The 27,816-nt window shown below is 41.8% G+C and overlaps 1 protein-coding gene across 1 annotated transcript in view; it reads left to right on the forward strand.

Moving 5' to 3' along the window:
- The first annotated feature begins 3,279 nt into the window (after positions 1 to 3,279).
- CFAP251 (cilia and flagella associated protein 251) overlaps positions 3,280 to 27,816 on the forward strand; it is a 130,668-nt gene continuing 106,131 nt past the window's right edge. The window contains exons 1-7 of the mRNA XM_073626813.1: positions 3,280 to 3,394; positions 10,485 to 10,742; positions 13,361 to 13,495; positions 16,900 to 17,181; positions 20,731 to 20,871; positions 21,751 to 21,860; positions 26,136 to 26,244. Of these exons, the coding sequence (XP_073482914.1) occupies positions 10,491 to 10,742; positions 13,361 to 13,495; positions 16,900 to 17,181; positions 20,731 to 20,871; positions 21,751 to 21,860; positions 26,136 to 26,244 (1,029 nt within the window). The 5' untranslated portion in view covers positions 3,280 to 3,394; positions 10,485 to 10,490. The remainder of the gene's footprint in view (positions 3,395 to 10,484; positions 10,743 to 13,360; positions 13,496 to 16,899; positions 17,182 to 20,730; positions 20,872 to 21,750; positions 21,861 to 26,135; positions 26,245 to 27,816) is intronic.

Genomic DNA, 27,816 nt, shown 5'->3' on the forward strand with positions numbered 1-27,816 from the left:
AGAGTAAAACATGGTGGTGGGAGTGTCATGGTCTGGGGCTGCATGAGTGCTACTGGCACTGGGGAGCTATAGTCCATTGAGATAACCATGAATGCCAACATGTACTGTGACATACTGAAGCAGAGCATGATCCCCTCCCTTCGGAGACTGGGCCGCAGGGCAGGATTCCAACATGATAACGACCCCAAACACACCTCCAAGATGACCACTGCCTTGGTAAAGAAGCTGAGGGTAAAGGTGATGGACTGGCCAAGCATGTCTCCAGACCTAAACCCTATTGAGCATTTGTGGGGCTTCCTCAAATGGAAGGTGGAGGAGCGAAGGTCTCTAACATCCACCAGCTCCATGATGTCATCACGGAGGAGTGGAAGAGGACTCCAGTGGCAACCTGTGAAGCTCTAGTGAACTCCATGCCCAAGAAGGTTAAGGCGGTGCTGGAAAGTAACGGTGGCCACACAAAATATTGACACTTTGGGCCCAATTTGGACATTTTCACTTAGGGGTGTACTCACTTTTGTTTTTTTTTTTATTCCCTGCAAAGTAGGGAAAAACAACAGTAAGATCACTTAGTAAAAGCACCATATAACACACAAATTGGGCGCATATTTAACATCTTGATTGCCACTAAATGTTAACCCCTTCCCAACCAGTGTCATTAGCACAGTGAAAGTGTATAATATTAGCAATGATCATTGTATTAGTGTCACTATTGATGTCAGTGTCAGTAAAGCACTGCACACACGGCTGAATGGCGGACGACATAGGCCAGTTCAATAAAAACCAGCCGACATTCGGCCCATGTGTATGGCAGCTGGTCCAACAGAGGCTGGCCGTTTGGCTGGCTTCTGCAGGATGAGCATGCTGGAAAACCAGCAGCCGACTGACTTCCGATCAGCACTCTCAGCCAATGGCTGAGCACTGACCAGAGATTTCTGGCGGGGGGGGGGGGGGTTTCCTGTCAAAACAGCTCAGCGGGGGAGATTGTTGTACTAACGTTGGATCTTTAGTACAGCAAAAAAACGCATAGTGTGTACCCCCCAGCCAGCATCAGCTAGTCCCAGATTGCTCGCCACCCTATCACAGTCCCACTATAAGTCGCTGATCACCGCCATTACTAGTTTAAAAATTCCAGTATCTATACCAGATGCTATAAGGTTCATGCAATCCAAATTATATACACTTATTGGGATTTTTTTTTTTTTACCAAAGACATGTAGAAGAACACATTTTGGCCTAAATTCATGAAGAAATTTGATTTTTTCTATTGAATATGTTAGCAGAAAAAAAAATTATAATGTGGAAAAATGTAAAATAATGCATTTGGGTGGGAAAAAACATGAATGCAATCTATACACTGGGGGGAGAACCTCTGGGGGAATCTAGGATGGAAAAGGACCTGGGGGTCCTAGTAGATGATAGGCTCAGCAATGGCATGAAATGTCAAGCTGTTGCAAGTAAAGCCGATAGAATATTGGCATGCATTAAAAAAGGAATTAACTCCAGTGATAAAACGATAATTCTGCCACTCTATAAGACTCTGGTCCGGCCGCACCTAGAGTATGCTGTCCAGTTCTGGGCACCAGTCCTCAGGAAGGATGTGCTGGAACTGGAGAGATTCCAGAAAAGGGTAACAAAGTAAAGGGTCTGGAGGATGTTAGTTATGAGGAAAGGTTGCAAGCACTGAACTTATGCTCTCTGGAGAAGAGACGCTTGAGAGGGGAAATTATTTCAATGTACAAATACTCTAATGGTGACCCCACAACAGCAATAAAACTTTTCAGCGAAAGGGCATTTTAAAAGACTTGTGGCCATTCACTAAAATTGGAGGTAAAGCGATTTAACAGGAAACAGCATAGAGGGTTCTTTATGGTAAGAGCGGTCAGAATGTGGAATTCCCTTCTACAGGCGGTAGTTTCAGTGGGGAGCATCGATAATTAAAAAAAACTATTAGATAGGCACCAAATGACCATAACATACAGAGATATATAATGTAATACTGACATAAAACCGCACACACATAGATTGGACTTGATGGAATTGTGTCTTTTTTTAACCTTACCAACTATATAATATAAAGGTTTCCTCTCTATTTGTGTGAAAAAAAACTGATATAAATATAATTTGCATACAGCATTGCATGACCGCGCAATTGCCAGTTAAAGTAGCGCAGTGCTGAACAACAAAAAAAAAATGCTCTGGTCATGAAGGGGGCTAAATCTTCCAGAGCTGGAGTGGTTAAATCGGATCTAACCATGATTAGATCTACCAGGACTGTGACTATCCCACAATAGCTCCAGGTTCCCCATCCATCACTGCCCATGTATCGTCACATATGGCGACAGATCACATTTGGCTACCCGCTGGAGTGCGCATGCGTGACGCCGCCATATGCGTTCCAACACTTTTGCGTCAGTGTGACGGAACTGACGTTGAACTGCGCTTGCGCAGTTATTATGTGGCTCCACCCCTAAGTCCAGGTTCAGGCCCCACCATCCAAGTGTACATAGAGTTACATTATAATTATGCTGAGCGAAGCGAGTTCGCGAGGGGCCCTGTTGCAAAGTGGTGTCTTACAATCAATAATTATACAGAAGAAGAGCTTGTCTGTAACGTCACTTCCGTGACATTATCTGATGGTTTCACTGCTCCATATTGTCGTAAAAACTTTTGGAACGCATATCGGCAAGTTACGCATGTGCAGTGCGAAATTTCTCAGCGGATCGTCACTTCCGTAGCCAAATGTGATGGGTCGCCATATGTGACGAAACACCCATTCCTGCACACACATGTGACCCACAATGCATCTCGTAGCAAGATCATCGCCGCCATCTTGCTACACCCCGCACTCCTCCATAGTAAGGATACACTGAGAAGGGGAAAGGGGACATCTTGTTACACCCACTGGAGTTTTGCATTTTACACTTTTTTTTTTAACAGTAACTGAGTTTATATAGTGGAATACAGTACTTAGAACTCTGTGTGAATGTTTAGATGTTGAATTTTTAAAGCAGCAAACTTTTGTCAGATTAGCAAACCTGTGAGATGAACAGGCTTGCGGCTGTTTTTAATATTCAACATCTAACCAGTCAGACGGAGTTCTAAGTACTGTAATTCACTATATAAACTCAGTTTACTGTTAAAAATAAGTGTAAAATGCAAAACGTCGGGGGGTGTAACAAGATGTCCGCTTTCCCCCTTCTCAGTGTATCCTTACTGTGGAGGCGTGCGGGGGGTGTAGCAAGATGGCGGCGACGGAACGTCACTTCCGTTACACATTGTGACGGGTCGCCTAATCTGACGGAAAAGCGGCGTTCACCATAGGAACGCTGAATGGTTTACAGATTAGTTGCTAAGCAACGTGTCGGGAGGCTGCTGTGCGGAGAGAGAGGCATCTGTGAGTATCATGTATTTATTAATGCGGAATAATAAAGCTGGGGGAGCGGGGTGTCCCGGTGTATAGGCGGGCTACTTCACTGAACTCAGTGCTAGGAAATAGTTATTGATCATGAGACTTTACAGGGATCCAATAAGTCGGCTTGTTTTATGAAGGGGGATGCCGGTATAAAAACTGCTAGCAACACAGTGAGAGGTATTTACTAAAGTTGAAGTAGCTGTGCACGACAACCAATCAGCTTCTAGCTTTCATTTTAAAAGCTTCACTGAACAAGCTGAAGCTAGAAGCTGATTGGTTCCAGTTTAAGTAGATCCCCCCCAATGCCTCCTAAGCAGAGGAATGGAATACTATTGCTGTGTGTTGACACATTACGTAAGACATCCTGTAGATATGGACGGTCTAACGAGCTTCAGTGGACCAAAAATTGTAATTTCGTCAACACAAGGCAGGGAATTGAGAAGGCACATTGGGGTGCTATTCCCATTGCATGGTACCGCAGCACACTGGTGTGAATGGGCCCTGGATGACAGATGTTTCCAATATGTCTTTTTATTATGAACGTTTTCATACAATCTCATTGCTTTGGATTGGAAAGCAACCTTTGGTCCTAAAGGTAGCCATGCATGGTGTAATAAAACTGAACGATTGATGATAGCTGATCGCTTACTTATCAATATGGGTGCCAAAAATGCCATAGACCAACCCTGTAAGGCCTCATGCACACAGGACATTTAAAAAAAACACCATCGCTGCTGCCAGGAAAAAGCAGCATTATAAAAAAAGCGCTTTTAGCCATTTTTTTTTAATAGCGTTTATGCACGTTTTTTGGCGTTAGTGTTTTTTGACGCTTTTACAGTAAAAACACTCCCTATAATGGAAAAACACCAAACGCGGCTAAAAGCTTGTCACAATGTTTATCTGTGTTTAGCAGCATTTTTTGGAGTTTTTCGTTTTTACACTTCAACAGTCTCTGCTCCTGGATGCAAAGGCTGCCCCTAAACGCTTCTGACCGTTTATGTGTGCATGGACACATAGGCTAACATGGAGGGGTGTTTAGAGGCAGTAAAAAACAAAAACAACATGTCAGATCTTCAGGCTCATTTTTTTTTAAGGTTTTGCATAGAGGGATCGAGGAGTTAAAATGTCTCTCAGGTTTAAATTCCTGTCTTTGACCCCAATGAGAAGATTTTCCCTCCTTTCCTGCCCCGGTGACACTCGTACAAGAAATGGACGATGTGGGTGTCAAGGGGCACGGAAAGCAATAACAGCGAGAGTGGTGGCCCATAAAGGAGGGCGCAGGGGTGCCGCCCCCTATCCATGCATCCGGCCCCTTAATCTACATGCGGGGCGCCGGCCGCATGGATTCCAATGTTTTTTTTTTTTTCTAAGTACTTGATTAGAGCCAGAGGCTCTAAAAGGCTTCAAAAAAGGCACAGAGAGCTGCACCCTGAGCCCACCCAGTTGTGTGACAATAGCAAATGAATATTCGCTATAGTCTTCCTGATTCTCCTACCGCCCAATTAGAAAGCGGGTCCTGGGACCCGTCACCCAATTGGCCAATAGAAGAAGCGATACAGGGGAAGCCGCCGCAAGTCACCCAGGAGGAAGCGCTGCCTGATAGATAAGGTAAGTGTGGGGCTGGTGACTGACCAACCGACTGACCGACCATGTGACTGTAATTATTTAATATTGATGGACTCATTAGGCTCCGTTCGCAAATTAACCCAAATGGTTAAATGCAATTACAGATGGTTGGCTCTGGGCCCAAACTGCCTGCCTCCAAAGTCGCTCTTTAGTCCCTAATCGAAAGTAACTGCTTGAATGTGCTGGTACATACAAACAGAGCAGGAGACTGTCACCAGCACACCAAGGATCTCCAGAATGGGTCCAAAGCTGTATTTAGTGATCTCATTGTTACAGCAGATTGTAACGTTTCAGAGCCACACAGGACCCCTTCATCAGGCATGTGACCATAAAGCTTTGGAGATCCTTGGTGTGCTGGTGACATTCTGTCGCTCTGACTTGACACGGTTCCAGCTGATGGTCACTTCAGCACCCACTTATATGCACAGCCATTTTTACGGGAACGTGTGCGTTGGGAATAGTTTGTTGGTTGGTTACATGCAAACAGCCACATTGCCGGTCACAAAGGCTCCATTTACACTTGTGCAACTTGTCATGTGTCTTTTCAGCGGCACCCATTCAGATTGGTGCACCTTAAAGTCGCAGCAATTTTGAAAAGGTGCCTGTACTACTTTGGTGCCCTTTTTGATGTGACTTAGGTCCATTGAATTGAATGTAAAGTTGGATCAAAGTCGCATCAAAGTTGTGCTCCAAAGTTGCACTGGAAATCGTGTAATTAGTACAAACTGCTGGCTGGGGCTGATTACAAACACTTGTGCATACAAGCCACAGAGAAATGTTGATTCTTGGTGACGTATGCTCCAATTCGGACATGTGAATGAGCTGTAAGTTCAGTTGAGAGTTGATATAAGCATGCTAACACAGTTATCACTAGAGGAATGCCTTAAAGTGGTTGTAAAGGTTCGGTTTTAAAAAAAATAAAATAACAAACATGTCATACTTACCTCTGCTGTGCAGTTGGTTTTGCACAGATTGGCCCTGATCCTCCTCTTCTGGGGTCCCTCCGCGACGCTCCTGGCTCCTCCTCTTCTTGAGTGCCCCGTCGGAGAAGGTGTAGGTCATTTACATACTTCCTGAAACCTGAATATAATACTCCCAGGATGTTGCTAGGTTGTTGCTAAGTGAGGCCTAGTTGTTACTGCTCACCTCCATCATCACAGGAGTGAGTTCTCAAACTCTGGGCTCAGAGCTACTGCATCAGGGGAGAGAAAGAGTCATGTGAGGGGTTTTGAATAAGATAAAGAGCTCACTCCTGATTGAGGTGAGCAGTAATGACTAGGCATCTTGTAGCAACCTCCTAGCAACATCCTGAGAGTATTCCAGACAGGCTTCAGGAGGTATGTAAATGGCCTACACCTATAGAAAGGGCATTATTAAACTTTATAGTAAACAAAAAGGTAAAAATCACCACTGCAATAGCCACGTACTGAAATAGAAAATCACCAAATACATGGAATTATCCCCACTCCTTAATCCCTATACCTCCTGATTACCTCAGGTTTGGTCGCTTTGAAGGAAAAACAGATAGAAAAAAGTTGAGGATGGCAGACCCTCACAGTAACCTTCTATAGAGACACCAGGGTTAAAGGAAAAATAAATACTTTATTGAAAACAACGTAGCAAAAAGTAACATAGTTCTTGAACCCGAAGTAAAATTACTCCAAAGGTCCCACAGGCACGCTTCTCCCAAAGAATACAACCCCTTCAAATGCTAGGGGCCAGAGGCTAGCCTGCAGTCCCATCCAAAAGACCCTTTCCTGGTTGGGTCTGTCACACTTGTAATGGCCTGGATGTGGCTAGCAAGCTGTAGTTAGGAGACCCCTGACATACGGCATGGAAGTAGTACCAAACAAGCTTTCTAACATGGAAAATCTCTATACATAACAGAAATGTTAAAGGAACAATGTATTATAGACTCAGTATTATGCCTAGAGAAGCAAGTGCATAATAAGGCACCAAAGAAAGCACCCCGGCACCAAAATAGGTCTGCTAGCATCATTAATAAAGGCTCACCATTGCACCTCCGAAATATATTTTCCCTTGTTAAATTAATAATAAAAAATGTTATTATATGTGCAGCACCCAGTCTGTCCGTAACTGATAACCCGGGTATTCTTATGTATATCAGTATCTGTTTACACGTTTAATTTGTTATAGTTGGGCTGCACTGTACATTATCTACTCCACATTACAAAACCTTGTACTGTCCTACTATACCACTCCACTGTATATGCTGCGTTATATGCAAAGTATAGCCAATCATCATGTAGTTGTCACATATATTTATACCACTAGCAGCTTTAGACTTTGAAATCACACCCCACCCAAGTAATGGGCACACATATGCTAGTGTTAAATAAAATGAGTAAAGGGAAAAATGAAATGGCATGTGGGATATATATATATATATATATATATATATATATATATACAGTGCCTTGAAATTTCCACATTTTGTCATGTTACAACCAAAATAGTAAATGTATTTTATTGGGATTTTATGTGATAGATCAACACAAAGTGGCACATAATTGTGAAGTGGCAGGAAAATGATCAATGGTTTTCAATTCTTTTTAACAAATAAATATCAGAAAAGTGTGGCGTGCATTTGTCTTCAGCCCCCTTTACTCTAATACCCCTAACTAAAATCTAGTGGAACCAATTGCCTTCAGAAGTCACCTAATTAGTAAATAGAGTCCACCTGTGTGTAAATTAATCTCAGTATTAATACAGCTGTTCTTTGAAGCCCTCAGAGGTTTGTTAGAGAACTTTAGTGAACAAACAGCATCATGAAGGAGAAGGAACACGCCAGATAGGTCAGGGATAAAGTTGTGGAGAAGTATAAAGCAGGGTTAGGTAATAAAAAAATATCTCCAGCTTTGAACATCTCACAGAGCATTGTTCAATCCATCATCCGAAAATGGAGAGTATGGCATAACTGCAAACCTACCAAGACATGGCCGTCCACCTAAACTGACAGGCCAGGCAGGGAGAGCATTAATCAGAGAAGCAGCCAAGAGGCCCATGGTAACCCTGGAGGAGCTGCAGAGATCCACAACTCAGGTGGGAGAATCTGTCCACAGGACAACTATTAGTCGTGCATTTGCAGTTTGCGAGAAGCCATGTGGGGGACACAGCAAACATGTGGAAGAAGGTGCTCTGGTCAGATGAGACCAAAATTGAACTTTTTGGCCGAAAAGCAAAACGCTATGTGTGGCGGAAAACAAACACTGCACATCACCCTGAGCATCCCCATCGTGAAACGCACTGTTGGCAGCATCATGTTGTGGGGATGCTTTTCTTCAGCAGGGACAGGGAAGCTGGTCAGAGTTGATGGGAAGACGGATGGAGCCAAATACAGGGCAATCTTTGAAGAAAATGTGTTGGAGTCTGTAAAAGACTTGAGATTGGGGCAGAGGTTCACCTTCCAGGAGGACAACGACCCTAAATATACAGCCAGAGCTACAATGGAATGGTTTAGATCAAAGCATATTCATGTGTTAGAATGGACCAGTCAAAGTTCAGACCTAAATCCAATTGAGAATCTGTGCCAAGATTTGAAAATTGCTCTTCACAGACGCTCTCCATCCAATCTGTCAGAGCTTGAGCTATTTTGCAAAGAAGAATGGGCAAAAATTTCACTTTCTAGATGTGCAAAGCTGGTAGAGACATCCCCAAAAAGACAGCTGTAATTGCAGCAAAAGGTGATTTTACAAAGTATTGACTCAGGGGGGCTGAATACAAATGCACACCACACTTTTCAGATATTTATTTGTAAAAAGTTTTGAAAACCATTTATCATTTTGCTTTAACTTCACAATTATGTGCCACTTTGTGTTGGTCTATCATATAAAATCCTAATAAAATACATTTACATTTACGTTTTTGATTGTAACATGAAAAAATGTGGAAAATTTCAAGGGGTATGAATGCTTTTTCAAGGCACTGTATATATATATATATATATATATATATATATATATATATATATATACAGTGGGTAAAATAGATATTAAACACGTCACCATACTTCTAGGTAAATATATTTATAAAGGTGCTATTGACATGACATTTTGACCACATGTCGGTAACAATCCATACAATTCATACATACAAAGAAAACCAAAACAAATAAGCTCAGAAATGAGATTATGTGTAATAAAATTGAATGACGCAGGGAAAAAGTATTGAACACACTAACTGAAATTGATTTAATACTTCATACAAAATCTTTGTTGGTAATGACAGCTCCAAGACGCCTCCTGTATGGAGAAACAAGTCACATGCATTGCTCAGGTGTGATTTTGGCCCAATCTTTCACATAGTCTTCAAATCTTGAAGGTTCCGTGGACCTCTTCTATGAACTCTGATCTATAGTTCTTTCCATAAATTTTCTATTGGATTCAAGTCAGGTGATTGGCTGGGCCATTCTAGTAACTTTAAAAACAGCCCACACCATGCTGTTCCCTCCTCCAAACTTCACTGTTGGTATTGGGGTGTTTTTGGGGTGATGTGCAGTGCCATTTCACCTCCAAATATGGTGTGTATTATGGCATACAAAGAGTTCAATTTTGGTCTTATCTGACCAGACTATATACTTCCAGTATTTCACAGGCTTGTCTAAATGTTGTGCATACAAACCATGACAGTTGAGTGCAAAACTTGTTTTCTTTGAAACAATTGTACCTGCTAATTCCAGGTCTTTCTGAAGCTCTCCACAAGCGGTCATTGGCTCTTGGACAACTCTTCTGATAATTTTTTTTACTCTTGTTAGAAATCTTGTGAGGAGCACCTGGTTGTGGCTGGTTTATGGTGAAATGATGTTCTTTCCACTTCCGATTTACGACCCCAACAGTGCTCACTGGAACATTCAGAAGTTTAGAAATCCTCCTGTAACCAATGCCATCAGTATGTTTTGCAACAATAAGGTTGCAAAGGTCTTGAGAGAGCTCTTTGCTTTTACCCATCACGAGATGTTTCTTGTGTGACATCTTGGTAATGAGACACCTTTTTATAGGCCATCAGTTGAGACTGAACCAGCTGATAATTATTTGCACTGACAAGGGGCAGGATTGCTTTCTAATTACTGATAGATTTCAGCTGGTGTCATGACTTTCCATGCCTTTTTGCTCCTCCCTTTTTCCCTGTGTCATTCCATTTTATGACACGTAACTTTAATTTCTGAACGTATTTGTTTTGGTTTCTTTGTATGTATGAATTGTATGGGTTGTTACCGACATGTGGTGAAAATTTCATGTCAATAGCACCTTTAGAAATATATTTACCCAGAAAAATGGTGATGTGTTCAATACTTATTTTACCCGCTGTGTGTGTGTGTATATATTTATATATATATATATATATATATATATATATATATATATATATATATATACAGTACTGTATGTGTGTTTAATTCTGACTATTCAGGTGTTTCTTGATACAGTACAAAATGTCTGAAAAGTATCCCGAATCTCAAGAAGACATATTACATGATGAAGCTGTTGGCCAAGATATCCCTATGGAAGTCAGTGAAACCAAGGCTGTTGAAAATAATGAAGAGCACACAATGCTTCCACCCAGCTATACCTCCCTAGAGGATCACCCTAAGACTACAAGTGGAGATGAGGTGGAGCAAGAAAATGACAATGTATCACATAATCAAAGCCCCCGCACTCCGACTGATGAAGAAGTATTTATAAATGTAAGAGTATGGAGAGTCAATTACCATTTTTGTGATTTGCAAAGGAATCTTATTTAAAGCAGTATTAAACCCCAAAACAAACATTTATTATATTGCAGTTTAGTTCTTAGATGTTGTGGCTACAGTGGTTTTCTTTTTTAGGCTTTATTTCTTTTATTATTACCTGGTTAACCTGCCAGTAAGTCTGTTGTTTTTCAACAGAACAAGATTTCCTGCAGATGTAGCAGTTGAGGGTTGAGACAAACGATTTTAAATCGACAGGCACTCTTACAATAATCAGCTTTTATTTATGTAAAACCTTTATCCCAAAATGAAAAATGTGGTTGATGTATCTTCTTAAAAAGTGTTACCTGGAGTTTGGCTTCAATTTGTTGCAGTATTTTAATCTATTATGCCGTGTACACATGACCAGACTTTTCGACCAAACTGGTCCGACGAAACAAATCCATCAGACAATTCGATCGTGTGTGGGCTTCATCTGACCTTTTCTGTCGAAAAATCTGTTGGACTTTAGAAATAGAACATGTTTCAAATCTTTCCGATGGACTCGAAAAATGTGTTCGTCTGTATGCTAGTCCGACGGACAAAAAAGGACGCAAAGGCAGCTATTGGCTACTGGCTATGAACTTCCTTATTCTAGTCCGGTCGTACGTCATCACGTTCGAAACGATCGGACTTTGGTGTGATCGTGTGTAGGTAAGTCCGTTTCGTTGGAACTCCATCGGAACTCCATCGAAAAGTCCTTCGTGGTTCAGTCCGACGAAAAGTCCGGTCGTGTGTACACAGGATGAGATTTAATTAATAATCTGTCAAACACTCCCCACCCCCCGGAGTGATAATGCTGCTGTCCAAAGGTGTCTCTGTCACTTCATCCAGAGTGTAGGCGCTCTAGTACAAGAAGTGTGTTATTGGCCAGATCACCAGTTGAAAAAAAAGAAAAGCAATGCAGACACCACATCTAATGATTGGTAAACTGCAATATATTACATGTTTGGTTTTGGGTTCAGTACCGCATTAATATAATCAATTTTACAATAGGTGAATGGTCATGTGATTTGCCACATTGTCCAGGTGTGTTTGGCTAAAGTCCTGCATTCTGCATTTTGTTGCAATGACTATTTTTTCCTACAAGTAAAACATTTAAAAAAAAAATCACCCACAATGCAAATTCCCCTCATCACTCAAATATTGTAGCCAGCAAAACTAAGCTAATTATGATCAGTAAGGGCTTGTGGAGACCGGTGTTCTTATCAAACATTGCCTTATGCTTTTTAATGTAAGTCAAAAGCATGCGTTTGAACGCAAAATGCATCCAAAGTCTGCATTTCAGTTGCTTTGCCTGCAATGCAAATGCATCACAAAAGGACGTCTGTGTCTAAAAAAAAGCAATGTAAAGCAGATCAAATGCAGCCTCAGTATTGTTAGTCACACTACACCAATAAATTAAACAGGCGTCTGCCGATCTGCTTTTAAAACTCTTGTCAGATGAAGAAAAGCAATGTCTGTATACATATAGCAAAAAAAAAAAATCTATCTATATATAAATATATATATATATATATATATATATATATATATATATATATATATATATATATATTCAGTAAGTATAAAACATTTTATTCCTAAATAAAAGTAAATATAAAACAATTTATTCCTAAATAAAAAAATGACCCGGACCATTGTAGTTTCCCTTTAGAAACATAGGTAAAATTTAGACCAACAATAATCTATGAGAGCTCCCAAACTGGGCCATATATGCCGTACAGCAATATTTTTTGGAGGCAACACACACTCCCTGAAGAAAGGCCTTTTTGTGTTTCTGTACCAAAATACAACAAATCCAGAATATCACTGTCATGCACCTTCATTTTGCAAATTCTACTGGATTGAGTGGCTGATCTCCCCTGTTTTTGCAAAAACATATTTAGTCGAATTATGGCCTCCCATTAAAATATGTGCTGCAGCACCTAATTATAAGTGCATCTGCAAATAAAATATTGATTGCAGAACTTTTTAAGTGCACCTGCACAGTTTTCTCTTTGCTCCACAAATATCTGTTGATCCTGCCAATGAAGTCATCCTGATGCAGCTTCCTGTAATGTTGTGGCAACAATGCTGCACTGCTCCTGAATTCAGAGCAGAGTTGCCACTCTCATGTAGTCTGTGGCTGCTTGCACCACAGCTAGATGAAAAAAAAACTGTTGCAGGGGGTAGGGCCATCAGCATTGCTGCTGCTGAATCATAAGCCCATAGCTTGTCAGTTATCACCTGACCACACCTAGTCCCGCCCACTGCTTTCTGGATTGGCAGCAGCTGAAACCCTCCCCCTGCGAGCTGCAGTGTCTAGGTGTGGGAGCATGTGAAACATAAATGAAGGAGGATTTGACACATTCACAGTAAGTAAAGGTAGTTTTTACCTTCTTTATGAGGCCTGTGCACATTATATTATCTGGATTTCATACTTCTTTAGACTTGCACACAGGAGTCTTTAATTGTTCTTTAAATACATGACTTACAAGGTTTGAAAATGCATGCATCTAGTATGAACAAGATCTCAATGTTTTATGACTAGTTTCATTATAAAATATTAAATCTCATCTTTATTTTATAACTAGGAATTAAATAGTGCAAGAGACAGCATGCCAGACACTCTCTATGAGACAGATACAGAAGAACAGGCAATTGATGGATCGGTGTCACAATTAAACCATGATACCGAGGAAAAGCAGCCTGATCCTACAAATGTACAGGTAAAATTTGTTTATTATTTTGCAGCAAAGTAATAATGCCTTAAAGCAGAACACCAGCCAGGCAAGTTACATGTCAATCATTTTTTCACTTGCCTGCGCAAAGATCTGCAATTTTGTGATCTTTGCGCCCCTGCCAAACAGCATATTCAGGTCCCTGTACTTAACGTGGAACTTGAAGTAAGAAAAAATAAACATTTGGCAAACAGGCAGGATTTTAATGTGGAAGAGACATGCTAGGTCTCTCCTGCATTAAAATTCCATTGCCTGCCTGTATGTCCTGTAAACAGTGTACAAATGACAGCAATGCCGAGATGAATGAACTCTTGCAGCATGCGTGACGTTATCTCGGCCGGGCCAATGAAAATGGCTGAAGATCTATACCTGGCAGCTGACCTGATCAAAGATGACAGCGGCTGATGGGTATTCCTGGGAGACCACAAAGCTGGATAGTAGGTGAGTATAGTTCCACTTTAAGTGTTTGCCATTAAAGCAGATCCAAATTGTATTGTAATTGTACTGTCTGCATTTATGTTGTAAAGCGTTGCGTAAACTGTTGGCGCTATATAAAATGTATATATAAATATATATATCTTGCTGTTGTTTTTAGGCTTCTTTTTTGTCCAGTGCACACTCCCTATCCTCCACTGATGCACCTCACTAGTGTAGAGCTGAATGTGTCTGCATGTAGATGTGTAGTGCGCCTCAGGGATGAGCAGAAGAGGGTGGCTACGTTGACATGCGACTCTGTACAATGCGCTGAGATAAAATGCTGTGTTGCAGTATGAATGGGATACACAGAAAACAATTGTTTTTTTGTGTCCTTGCGATGACCAAAGTTTTACAATGCAGCAAAACACGAATCACCGCACATAGCGCAAATTCAGCCTTATAGTTGAACTCCAAATATAAATGTCACATATTAATGCTGCTTTGTAAACATTAATACACTACATGGTTTTTTATATATTTAAATGCACAGTGTCAGTACCTGAATTTGACTTGGTGTTCAGCCTCTTGCTATGCCTTTACAGCTGAGCTCAGGGAGGGGGAGAGAGAAGCTGCACAATGAGCCAGTCAGGTGTGCCAAGGGGCAACAAGCTGTGCTAAAAGAAGGAGAGAGCAGAGTGAAAGAGAGATGAGTTCATCAGTGTGCTACTTCTGTTTTCGCTGCCCATTCACGGGGTGAGGGTTGGGAGGAAACCTGTACCTGAAAGTGAAACCACAACAGAGAACTGGAGAGAGTCCAAAGAAGAGCAACAAAGCTAATAAAGGCACTGGAGGACCTCAGCTATGAGGAAAGTCTGCCAGCATTAAACTTACTCTATCTGGAGAGGAGTCGCTTGAGAGGGGATATGATATCAATGTACAAATACCGTACAAATACCGTATTCGTGATCCTAGCATAGGGAAAAAACATTTCAGTGAAAGGGAATTTAAATAGGCACGCAGCCATTCACAAAAATTAGAAGAGAAGCTGCATAGAGGGTTCTTCACTGTCAGAGCAGTAAGGATGTGGAATTCTCTTCCACAAGCAGTGGTATCAGCAGGAACAATCAATAATTAAAAAAAACTATTAGATGGGCACCTTAACGACCACAACATACGGGGATACACAATGTACTATTAACGTAAACGCACACACACAGGTTGAACTAGATGGACTTGTGTCTTTTTTTTAACCTCACCAACTATGTAACCAGTGGCGGCTGGTGCTCAAAATTTTTGGGGGGCGCAAACAAACTGAAAAATTCTGAAAAAACTCCATCAATTGCAGCCACTGTGCCCATCAATTGCAGCCACTGTGCCCATCAAACGCAGTCACTGTTCCATCAAATGCAGTCACTGTGCTATCAAATGCAGCCACTGTGCCATTAAACGCAGCCATTATGCCCATCAAACGCAGCCACTGTGCCCATAAATTGCAGCCACTGTGCCCCATAAAATGCAGCCACTGTGCTCATCAGTTGCTCCCACTATGCCCATCATTTGCAGCCACTGTGCCCCATAAAATGCAGCCACTGTTCCCATCAATTGCCGCCACTATACCATCAAACGCAGACACTGTGCCATATCAAATGCTGCCAGTGTGCCCCCCGCCGGCCTGCCGTTTGCACTTAACTGTCTCGGTGGGACAGCTCCACGATGTCTTCTCCCGTCCTCTCTTCCCGTCCTCTGCTATGATTGGACGCCTGGCATCCAATCACAGTGCCTGTCTTTTCAGCCAATCAGGTGATGGGTAACAGATCCGAGCACCTGATGGGCGGAGAGGCTGTTTAGTGTTAGGAAAGGGAATATTCATTTGCTTTTCTAACACAGCTGAGTGACCTGCGAGCGCCCAGCATGTCGCTTGCAGGTGTCTTTTTTTGATGCCTATTAGAGCCTATGGCTCTAATCAGGTCCTTCAAAAGCACCCCCCATCGATGTAATTCCGGCACCCTGCACCCGAAAATGGGCCGGGCTCCTGAATTGGGGGTGGCAGCGACGACCATAGATAGATTCATGCAAAGCATGAATCTATCTATTGATGCTAGAGGGGGTGGCTGGAGAGAGGGGGTGGTGCCCTTGCGCCCTTAATGCATGGGCCGCCACTGTATGTAACTATGTAAAAGATCAGGTCCCTTTCCTACCTCTGCTAGACATGAGTGGGGCAAACACTGTAAAAGCTCAAGACTGGATAGACACAATTACAAATTCTTTGAAGAAAACTGACAAAAGGCATAATGAAGAAGTAAAGAAGTGTACTGGACTCAGTTTGGCTATGCCACCAGGTAGAAGGAGCTTTTGGATATAATGTATATAATAAAGTTTGATTCCCGAATCCGATACCAGCAGGACAGAATTTTTAAGCCTTGTTCTTGGATCTGGTTCAGTATGAAGGATTTATAGACCAAGTAGATTATTCTGTAAGTTGGTGGCTCAGTGAAAAAAGTTTGTAATTTTGCTTTCTACTTATATGTGTAAGGGAGCACATAATCCTCTGAGAAAGTGGTCAATAGTTTGTATAGGTAGGATAACAAGTAGGAGGAGAGTACCTCAGCATATGTCTTTAAATGAGGTAGTGGGTTTGGTGAATCTGGTGAGTCTCTGTCCAGGATAGCTCGTAAAAACTGGTGGAGATGGTATGCCGCTCAGGCATCAAACGGGGGAATGCCAAGTTTTAAATTTGTTCATATTGTAGCCATCCCAGGGCGGTAAGAAAGTCTTAGTGCCGGAATTTGCCTGTAGGCATTAGTGGGTTCTGTGGCCACGGATTTTAGGGCCTGGAGTGGGGTGAGGAAAACCACAGGGGACAGTGAGTAATAAGTATTCACTGAAAAACAAATACAAATTCTTTAGAACTGCAACAATGAACATGCTTTGTATTTATATATTTTTTTTTTTTTTACCATCTGTTGTTTTTCTAGGAGAATATTGCAGAACCTTTGAAAAATGACAGCGATGAATTGGAGGATACAAATCTCCCACAGCAGTCAGATATTATTGTCCAGAATGAAACCTCCCAACTGTGTGTTGTTGAAGATCAGACACCAGATACTAATAACACAGGAGACCCAGTTCTTGAGGACATCAATGAACAGGCAGATTCGGAGAGGAGAAGTCCAATACATGAAGACTCCTTAATATACACTGCAAGCCCTAGGACTGCATTTGAAGAGGAGAACACACCACCAACGGATAAGCCTCTTGTGAGTATTATCAGGGTTACCAGTGTTGACTGATACATGGTGAAACACATACCATACAAAAAAGAAATATTACTTTATACACATGAGCTAAACTTGTCATGGAAGAAACAGGGATGCTAAAATCAATGACCCCATTCTGCAAATGCTAGCTACCTGGCTTTCATACCAAGCTTTTGTCTTCAATACTTTGTAAATCACTGACCTTGAATGAGTACGCAGTTTAGGAGTTTTATCTTCACTTGCTGCATACTCATTTTGGGTCAGTGATTTAGCGGTTAGCAGTGGCAGCACAATGGCTTAGTGGTTAGCATTTCTGACCAACCAGGACATTATCTGCATGGAGTTTAAATGTTCACCCTGTGCCCGCATGGGTTTCCTCTGGGTTCTCCGGTTTCCTCCCACACTCCAAAGGCATGCTGGTAAGTTAATTGGCTTCTTTCTAAAACTGTCTTTATTCTGATGTTCGGCTGAGCATGCACAAGATGGTTGTCTCATCATCGGCCTCAGCAGCAGATAAAATGCTTTTAGCCTACAACTAAGCAGCCAGCATTTTCAGAAGGAAATCAGCAGTAGTAGCCTACATATATTTTTTTTGTATTTCCTGTATTTTATACACCTAAAAAAATTTTATTACTCCCTTTCCATCAGGGGCTCTGAGGGTGACATGTACCTTCTATGTTTTCTAGCTCTGCTTGTACTAGTTTAGAGTCTTACTTTTTCTACTGAACAAAGGGAAGTCTTAAAAAAAACAAAAAAAGTGTAGCTGCTGACTTTTAATAAACACACACTCACCTGTTCAACGATCCATCGATGCTTCTGTCCGAACCCTCGGTTCTCTCCCTCGCCTCTCCCCAGCGCCGGCATTAATAGTGTGGGCACCTGGCTGTGACAGCTTGCGGCTTCACATCCGGGTGCGTACTGCGAATGCGCGATTCGTGCTGCGCCTCCTGAACGGCCGGGCAATCTTCTGGCACCTGTGATGTGTCTCAGAAGATTGCAGGGAGGGAGGGGGAGAGGAGAACTTCCGCTGTAAGGGGGTGAGAAGTCCATAAAGCGGAAGTTTCACTTTTGGGTGGAACTCCACTTTAAGCTGACCATACATGCATAGAATTCTCCATGGATAATAAACAGCAAGGATGGAGGAATATTCCCTGCTGGCTATTGTGTTTTGACAACAGACTCTAGTGGCTGTCAGAATACCTGAACAGTGGCTGTATCTGATTGGGTATAGTGACTGTACGGCCAACACGTTTCTACCCAGCTCCCTTGACAAAATTTGATTGAATAATCAACTTTTGACCAGGTCAAGGCCATCTAAGTTGGTACCATCCATGAAAAACTTGCCATGTATGCGGATGACCTTGTTCTGTTTTTAAACGACTCCGGCCCCTCTCTTCGGGAGGCCCTGCGGGTTCTCTCTGGTTTCACTGACTGCTCCAGTTTTAAAGTTAACTGGGACAAGTTTAGATACTGCCAATTGACATTTCGGCTAAAACTCTAGCTGACTCAAATCTCCCACTACTATGGACTGCCACAAAATACATTTTTTGGCATTTATATTTCATCATACTCCCTTGATTATTGTGCATTGAATCTAGCCCCACTGTTACAAGTTTTGAGGGCTAGACTGAAGGCCTGGGCTCATCTCCCTTTATCTCTGATTGGGAGAATCAATTTATTTAATATGAAACTTATCAGTATTCCTGGTTGTTCTGCGACATTCCCCTGTGTGGACACAAACAAAAAATGTTTTGCCTCATAAATACTATCCTGATCTCCTTTTTTTGGGGCCCAGGCCAGCCAAGATTTAAATTGACAGTACTGCAAAGACCCTGGGGGGAAGGAGGTCTGGCTTGTCCTGATCTTCATAAATATTTCCTAGCTGCCTTATTGTTGCATGGACACAATTGGCTGGTCTCAGACTAATCCAATGCAGCAGTGGTTCTGGAGGCAGCCTACTTGGGCTCCTACAAAGTGCTAAGAAGCCTAATTTACAGTGGGCCCAGAGCGCCTTTTTCTTTGAAAGCGGCCATGAAAACTGTTGTGAAAGCATGGCTAGCAGCTAATTCTCTATGTCCTATGCCCCCTGGACACATTTCACCACATAACCCTCTTTGGTATAATCTGAAGCTATCGGAATTTATGTAAATACCTGATCCTAGTTTGTGGGCACTCAAAGGTATTAAATATGTGGGTCAAATATGTACTGGGGGGCGACTACATACTTTTGATGAGCTAAAACAAAAATACAACCTCCCTAATTCACATTTGTTTAGGTTTCTGCAACTTAGACATGCCTACAATACCCAATTTGAAAATTTCCAGGTGGCCATCTACACTTCAAGCCTGGAGGAGATGCTCAGGGATGATTCTCTACCCATGCCCTTGTCTAGCATATATAAAATGTTATTACCCAATGTGCACATAGGCCTAGATGCTCTGAAAGCTAAATGGGTGACGGACTTCCCCACACTGGACTCGGAAGAGTGGAAAGAAATGTGGGAGTGCTCCTTCTCCCAGCTGGTTTCTTACTTTATACATATATTTTGGAGACGTTCCCTGGTTAGACCTTTTGGACTGGGCTTACTGCGACTATTCTGGCAGTCACTACAATCCAAATCCCATTGACAGTGGACGTATGTTTACTGGGACTTGTAAATCCTCTGGCCCACAGCCGGCAAGTTAGAACCCTCTTAGGGATACTACTTTACTATGCTCGTAAAGCTATTGTCCTACGATGGAAATCCCCCTCTGTTCCATCAATTAACCTGTGGAAACGTTTGATTAATTCAGCCCTTCCATTATATAAAACGACATACTTGTCTAGAGGCTGTGCCAAGAAATTTCATAAAGTGTGGAACATTTGGGTGGATTTCCCCTATACTAATGTTGATTCTCCGGAAGACTAGTTCATACTGTATTTAGTCAACTACTATCAGTGGACATTGGTGGTGGAACTCTGCAGTTATGTTTTATTCTGGGGAGATGTTCCTGTTGTCTGGGATCGGGGAAGGGGTGCATTTTATCATTCTATGACTCGTACCTTGTAGGATGTCTGGGACTAGATTAATTGGTAAAAGTCCGAAAAGTTCAGCCTTCACTGGCGGTTATAGCGTACCATTTGTTTTTGTTAGACTTAGGTATTTTGGTTAACTAGGTTCTTTAGTTTTTTTTTCTTATTTTTGTGTAAGTAAGCCTGGGTATAGGCTTTGTTTTATACATTACTTTGAAAAATTGTAATAAATATAATTTTCCCCAAAAAAATAATTGACTTGTTGAATTGAGAGGGGGGCAACAAAGGCACCTACAGCTTGAATTCAAACAATATGTGACAGCCTTTACTCCTGTTGTGTATATAATAAAAAATTAAAAAAGCAGGGGACCAGACTTGGTAACTAAAGCAGCTTGCATGCTTCAGAACAGGGTTGCTTGATTCAGTCTAGTCAAACATTCATGTGCATGTTTGCACTGGGCAACACAGGGGCAGCAGAGTGATTGAATTGTACCTAAATGTTTGACCTCTATTCTATGTCTGTTTTCTTTGTGCAGAATCTAGTATGGTCGTTTGGCATGAACAATAATATCCCTGTTTATAATCTTCATGATGAAGAGCATCAAATGCTTGTTTATGTCTGTGCTCACACAGCTGTCATTCACGACTTCACTCTTAACCGCCAACGCCACCTACAGGTATGAATTGGATATCTCAGTTACATTTATGTGGCGTGTTGCATTACTGTATGTAAAATGGGCACCATTCTTCTTTAAACTTTCATTTAAATAGTATTCCAGTCACAAATAGTCATTAAAAAAAATATCTAATACTTAAAGCAAAAATGTCATATATTATATATATTATATTATTTTTTCAGAGTGCAATTGCAGAAAAATACTTGTTGATCCTGCCAGAAATCCAATATGCTTGTAACTTCCTGTGTACTGACCTGAAATCTCAAAAAACTTGATCAGACTTCCCAGTTCTGTCTGTAAACTGCAGAACATCCTCCACCTATGTTATGAAGATTAGGAAGGGGAAGCAGTTTGTAGTCCAGATCAGACCAGCCTAGCCTAGGCTGACAATACTGCTGCTCCATAGAGCACAAAGAGTAAGTGTTGTCACCCTAGGATAGGAAGTGCAAAATACCAGGTGAAAATAATGGAAAAAGAGTTTGAAAAAAGAAAACAAATGCAGCGACCATATCTAGGGAGGGAGCTACTATATATTACAGTTTTATTCTTGGGTTTCTATACAATTAAAGTTAAAAATGGATAGGCTTTCATATTTGAAAACATATATTGACCTTCAAAAGGTTGTGGAATTTTATAGGCAATCTATTAAGGCACTGATAGACACATCTGTGGGAAAATGGCAACCAGTCAGGTTTCATAGCCTCACCTTTGTGGTAGCCATACCTCCAAACCTAGATGCTTCCGTGTATGTAAATAAGTTCTCTAGTTGTACATCTTAGCCTGAGAGTTGGATTTAACCTGCTTATCCAGATTTTACAGATTTCCTGAATGAGTGTCTAGTTTTACTGGTGATTAAATAACCTCACTATACTCCTACAGGGGCACTGCAGTTGCATTTCTTGCATGTGTGTTAGTGAAGACAGGAGATGGATTGCTACAGCTGACTGCGGACCAGAGAGTCTTATCATTGTATGGGATTCTTTTTCTGGGTAAGGTCAACTATATGCTTTATTCTCTAATAATATAACCTCTGACATGGTTGTACCAGTATATTCACTGGCATCACTTGTTGCTGATACAAGACTACTTCAAATAAATGCAGTTACATCATCAAAAAACAAAAAGGCAAGTGGGATCCTTTCTTTGATTTGACAGAAAGCATGAGACGAATCTTAAATCTGGTGTTTTTATTTTAGTACTAATATATGGTTTGGGGATATCCTTAAAGAAGAACTCCAGATTCAGCCCAACATTCAATATACATTTGCATGATCATGCTGTAAATATGTGCAAGTACAATTTTTCGTAAAAATGATTTCCCTTGGCTCACTACAGTCTCCAGGAAAAACAAAGAAGTAATGTAAACTTGAGTATCCTCTGCATCTCTGTTAGCAAATATTTTTCTATTGGTGCTACTGATTGAAAAATTGCTTTATGCATAGCAACATCTAATAACTGAGTTGGGTAAGTATGAACAGTCTACGTTGTGGGATTGGAAGAGGGTGCAGACTTATACCAGAAATGGGGTGTAGGGGGGCAGCCACACAGGAATGTTGGATTTTATCATAATGCTGTACCTGCAACCACTATGTAGATCTCAATACATTACCTGTTCTTGGACAGTGAAGACTGTTGTTCCTCTGAAATTGCAGTGGGGCTTTAAGGGGCCAGTTTTGGCAAATATGTGCTTCCTGGAGTTCTCCTTTAATAAGTCAACTAATTGTATTGTTTGCTTTGAAGTCAGCAGTTTATAACTGCGATAAAAGTGGTTAAAGCATGACCATATCTATTACCTTCGCACATCAGACGTCACCATATTGTGAAGCAAACCAATATTAACAAAGCAGACTATCACTATTTACCAGGGACATTACTGTTTCATGAGGCACATGGTGTGTTGCTGAGCTGAATATTGATTTATACCATAAAACATCTGGTTCCAATATATAAAAATTACAGACAATTACATAGTTACATAGTTACATAGTTACATAGTTAGTAAGGTTGAATAAAGACACCAGTCCATCCAGTTCAACCTGAGTGAGTGTGGGTCTACAACCCTGACCCTTGTCCCTAACCCTGAACATCGCACACTCACATCAATCCCTACCCACAATCCAAGGTCCCCATTCATATACTAGGGCCAATTTTGGACAGAAGCCAATTAACCTACCAGCATGTCTTTGGAGTGTGGGAGGAAACCGGAGTACCCGGAGGAAACCCACGCAGGCACAGGGAGAACATACAAACTCCAGGCAGGTAGTGTCGTGGTTGGGATTCGAACCAGCGACCCTTTTTTACTGCTAGGTGAGAGTGCTAACCACTGCACCACTGTGCCGCCCGAATTAATACAATTAATACTCAAAATATTCTTTGATGCCATCCAAGGAGGAACAGTATGGGGTAAATCCCTGATCTATCCCCTAAATCCTACCAGGCCTAGACCACCCATTCAGAGTCAGCTAGTCTGGGTCGACAGCTTTAAGTACCTAGGGATCCGTATGGGGGGACCGGTGGGCAAGTATATGGATCTCAGTCTAAACCCCTTGTTGGCGCAGTTCTCGAAGAAGTGTGCAGACTAGAGGTCACTCCCTCTGACGCCAGTAGGGAGAGTGAATTTAATCAAGATGGTTTTCCTCCCGAAATTTCTCTGTCAATTTAGGAATAGCCCAATACAGATCCCGGCCTCTTACTTTGCTAAATTAAAAACCATAGTCAGCTCCTTTCTGTGGTTGGGAAAGGTGCCAAGATTGGCGCTGTCCACGCTACAGCTACCGGTGGGCCAAGGGGGGCTAGCCCTCCCCAACTTCCTTGTATATTACTGGGCAACCATATTGGTAACAGCCAGGTGGTGGTTCTCGTAACCTAGGGACAACCCGGCTGTGTCCCTAGAGGCTGCAATATTAGGATCATATGCTGCTCTCAGTAATCTGGTATTCCGTGGAATTAGGGCCTATCCCAATTTGACGACCCTAATGCGCACTACCATCACGGTCTGGCAAAAGGCCAGGGCGAGTTCTCCCCTCATGCACCTCTTTGGGGCAATCCTAATCTCCCTCATCTGTGTAGTGTACCGGACCCACAGGTCTGGGCAGCTAAAGGTATAGTGGGACTTAAACATTTGATGACGGGGGGGGGGTAGGCTGATGATATTCCCGGAACTTAAAGAAAAATACGGACTGCCCAATTGGATGTTTTTCCGCTTTTTGCAGGTGCGACATGCATTTCAACATCAGTTCCCTGGTGGTATAACCCCTCAGACCCTTTGGAAAGTTTACTGACCACAAAAATTTTGACAGCACCCCTTTCATCGATTTATTTTCACATATCAGCCTCTAAGCCCACAAAACTTACCAAAACATTTATGAAGTGGAAGCGTGATTTGCCATCCCTTGAGGAGGAGGAATGGGAGACATGTGTCTCTTCATACGTCCCTAACATGATCTCGGCTAAAGACCAATTTCTGCAACTTAAATTCCTGCACAGGGCCTACTATACACCACGCAGGCTGGCTACTATTTACCCTGATAGGTCTCCAGCCTGCCCCAGGTGCGGAGACCCGGAGGCCTCCTTCATACATATGACATGGTCGTGTCCCCTGTTGCAGGGATTCTGGGAGCAGGTCCTAGCAGATGTCAATCAGGCGGCGGAAACTTCAATACCTTTGTGCCCTCGAGCTCTGTTGTTGAATGTGTTGGATGACTCTGGAGTGGGGAAATACACAAAATTGTTTATAGCATACTCTATGTACTACGCACGCAGGGAGATCATGTTGAAGTGGAAGTCGGGTGCACCGTCCACCGTCACTACCTGGAGAAATACTCTAAATGCTGTTTTACCTCTGTATAAGATAACATATATCAACAGGAATTGTCCGAGTAAATTCGATAAAATATGGTCCTCATGGATTGACTCCTGGGGATCCCTCTCGCTAGCGAGTCCTCCACCTAGCCCGGAAATGATCCCTTAGGCTGACCCCATGGGAATTGGACGTACATGGACTCTATGAGTGTTTGGGGTGACCCTCTACCTTCTGGTCCCATCCTTGTCCCCCTCCCCTCCTTCTTGATCCTGCCTTATCCCCCCCCCCCCCACTCCAATCATTCATATTCCGTAGCCAGCTGATTTGGGTCATCTCTCCTCCTCCCCTTGTATCCTTATCCCTTTCTCCCTTGGGGATAATCCCCCGGCTATAAATATTTGGAACTCATTGGTTTGGGTGAGGGAGCCCTCCTCCCTGGTGATACCATGTTAAATGACTTTGCAGTTTCTATCACGAATTTGATGTTTAAGTGATTATTTACGGATAATACAGTTACCTGTAAGATGACTTCTGTAACTATGCTACGTTTATGCTTTTTCTCTTTTTATATAATGTAGTGTAAACTGACTTGTATATTTTGGTTGCAATAAACTTACTTTGTTAAAAAAAAAGGAGGAACAGTATACATTTTGTATGTTACCAAACCATGACTTGTAAGCTACTATACCATTTGCACTAAAACTATAAAATACTGGGGACTGTTTACCGTATTGGAATATTAATATATATATGGCATACTTTGTATGTCTGTAACACTAAAGCCCCGTACACACGGTCGGATTTTCCGACGGAAAATGTGTGATAGGACCTTGTTGTTGGAAATTCCGACCGTGTGTAGGCTCCATCACACATTTTCCATCGGATTTTCCAACACACAAAGTTTGAGAGCAGGATATAACCTCCCCTGCCCTGACTAGGCTATCTCGTTTACAACTGCCATCTCTGTCATGTAAAACAAATTAAAAATCCTACAGGAAGAAAGAGGTCCTACTTCAATAAATGGGGTAAGTCTGATAAGTGGTAACTAAAGTGCAGAATGCAGAACATTCATAGCTGGAGCCTCAGATACTGTATAGTAAGATGCTGAAAGGTGACCCAGGCCATCAGCATCCTTCCAAAAGTGTAATACCAATTTTGACCCTTTCAGCAAACAAAAGCATCTTATGCTATTCAAGTTTTGTCGAGTTAAAGTCATCTTGTTCTGCTATTCATCCCCAGGTTATCGGCTTACTTTTAAATAATATACTTGATACAAAAAGACTGGGTTCGACATACATGAGAAATACAAGCTAATTCACTTAGCTGTATTTGCAATAAGAGTTGTTATTTTCAGCCATGTGACTTTAATTTTCAACTCTTGTTGGCTCTCAGTGCTCAAAATAATGGAGGTTATTGCCAACAATTATCTGTATTATTATCATTTCCATCTTGTGTTCTGCAGCATCCCAGTTCATACGATATTCCAGAGTCATCCAGAAGGGGGAGTAGTTGCCATAGCTATGTCACAGAATGCAAAGTATTTGGCTACTATTGGAGGAGGAACAGTTCAGGTATACTACGATCAGTTTTTCATGTACATGGTATTTCATTATATAATAAAAAAATCACTCAAAATATATTTTAACCAATCGAGCCATTAATTATTGAAGAGATCTCCTTATCCATTCACTTTTGCTTTCTAGATTGTTCATAGGTACCCCTTCCTACATTCACTTGGGTTCATTGAGTGTTCATCTTTTATATTTGATGTGGGTTATAGATGCCCTGCATTATGATAATACCATTGCCCTTATTAGGCTTCATGTACACTGCTGCTGGTAAATGGACATTTAGGAGCAGTTGGGCGTTTTTTCAGCTGCCCCTGAACTCTTCTCTATGTTATCTTATCAGTACTTGTACACAGGGTCGTTTATAGTCGTTGCCAGGCAGTTGAGTTTAGAAGCATTTTTTGGAAAGCAAAAAAATGCGTTCAGGACAGATGTTTAGAGGCATTTAAAACGGCAAATGCCTGTAACCGCTTGTAAACGCGGTAACTCGCGTTTAGCCGCGTTTCGTTTACTAGGATATTTTTAATGGAGATACATTTTTTAATATTTAAAAAAAAAAAAACGCTTCTAAACGCAAATGCAGCTAAATGTGGCATGTAGATGCGGCAAAGCAGACGTTTTTAAACGTCTATTACTATCTGTCAAGTTAAATCGTTCAGGAGAGGTTTTAAAACATCCCGTGTACATTAAGCCTAAGGGTCATGCAAAAAGTCTGTGCTATCTTATATTAGGCAAATTCCTACTGGCTGATTTGCCACTACAGGGCTTGATTTGGTAGATTGTTGGCAGAGTGAATACATTACTGATTGTGTCCTTTCCTTGTATGTGACAGATGCTGCTGGATATGAATGAGCATATAACTTACTCTATGTGACAGCGCTAGACTTTAGTGGTGTCACATTGGGAGTTCATAGCTCTGTGTAAGTATGACTCTGGCAAGTCATATGAGGGGCGTTCAAGTCAAACTGGGACTTTAAATTTGACAGGTATAAAAAGGGATGCTAGCGTGGCTGTACTACACGCAGTAGTAAGTGGCAAGTCTGTCTTATTACTGATAGGCAGCGCACGTGTCAAGGGCCAGTCCAGAGACCATTAATCAAGATGGCAGACAACAGTGTTAGTGCGTGCATGGAACAGCGTGTGGCAATGAAGTTTCTTAATGAAGGCGTAAAACCCGCCGATATCTACAGAAGACTTCAAGCACAGTACGGTGATAAGATGCTCAGTCGCAGTAAGACATTTGACTGGTGTAAACGTTTCAAAGATGGTCATACGTCCATCAGTGACCATCCCTACCATGGTGGTTCCCAGCCCACAGCAGTCATTCCTGTGAACAGGGAACGCCTGGTCCTGGATGACTGACGCATAACCTGTCGTGAAATTGCACAAGAGACTAATCTTTCTGATGACGAAGGGAAGCAGACTGTTCTAGGATGGTTCAAGCGTACTGACCAATCTTTTATTATCAAAGCTTTCCAGACATTAGTTAAACGCTGAGATAAGTGTATAAATGTAGCTGGGGAGTATGTTGAATTAAAAAAAAAAATGCAGTTTCCACTTCTTGAAACTTGTTCT

This window comes from Aquarana catesbeiana, linkage group LG01, assembly GCF_042186555.1.
Source record: "Aquarana catesbeiana isolate 2022-GZ linkage group LG01, ASM4218655v1, whole genome shotgun sequence".
In the NCBI taxonomy this organism is placed as follows: Eukaryota; Metazoa; Chordata; class Amphibia; order Anura; family Ranidae; genus Aquarana; species Aquarana catesbeiana.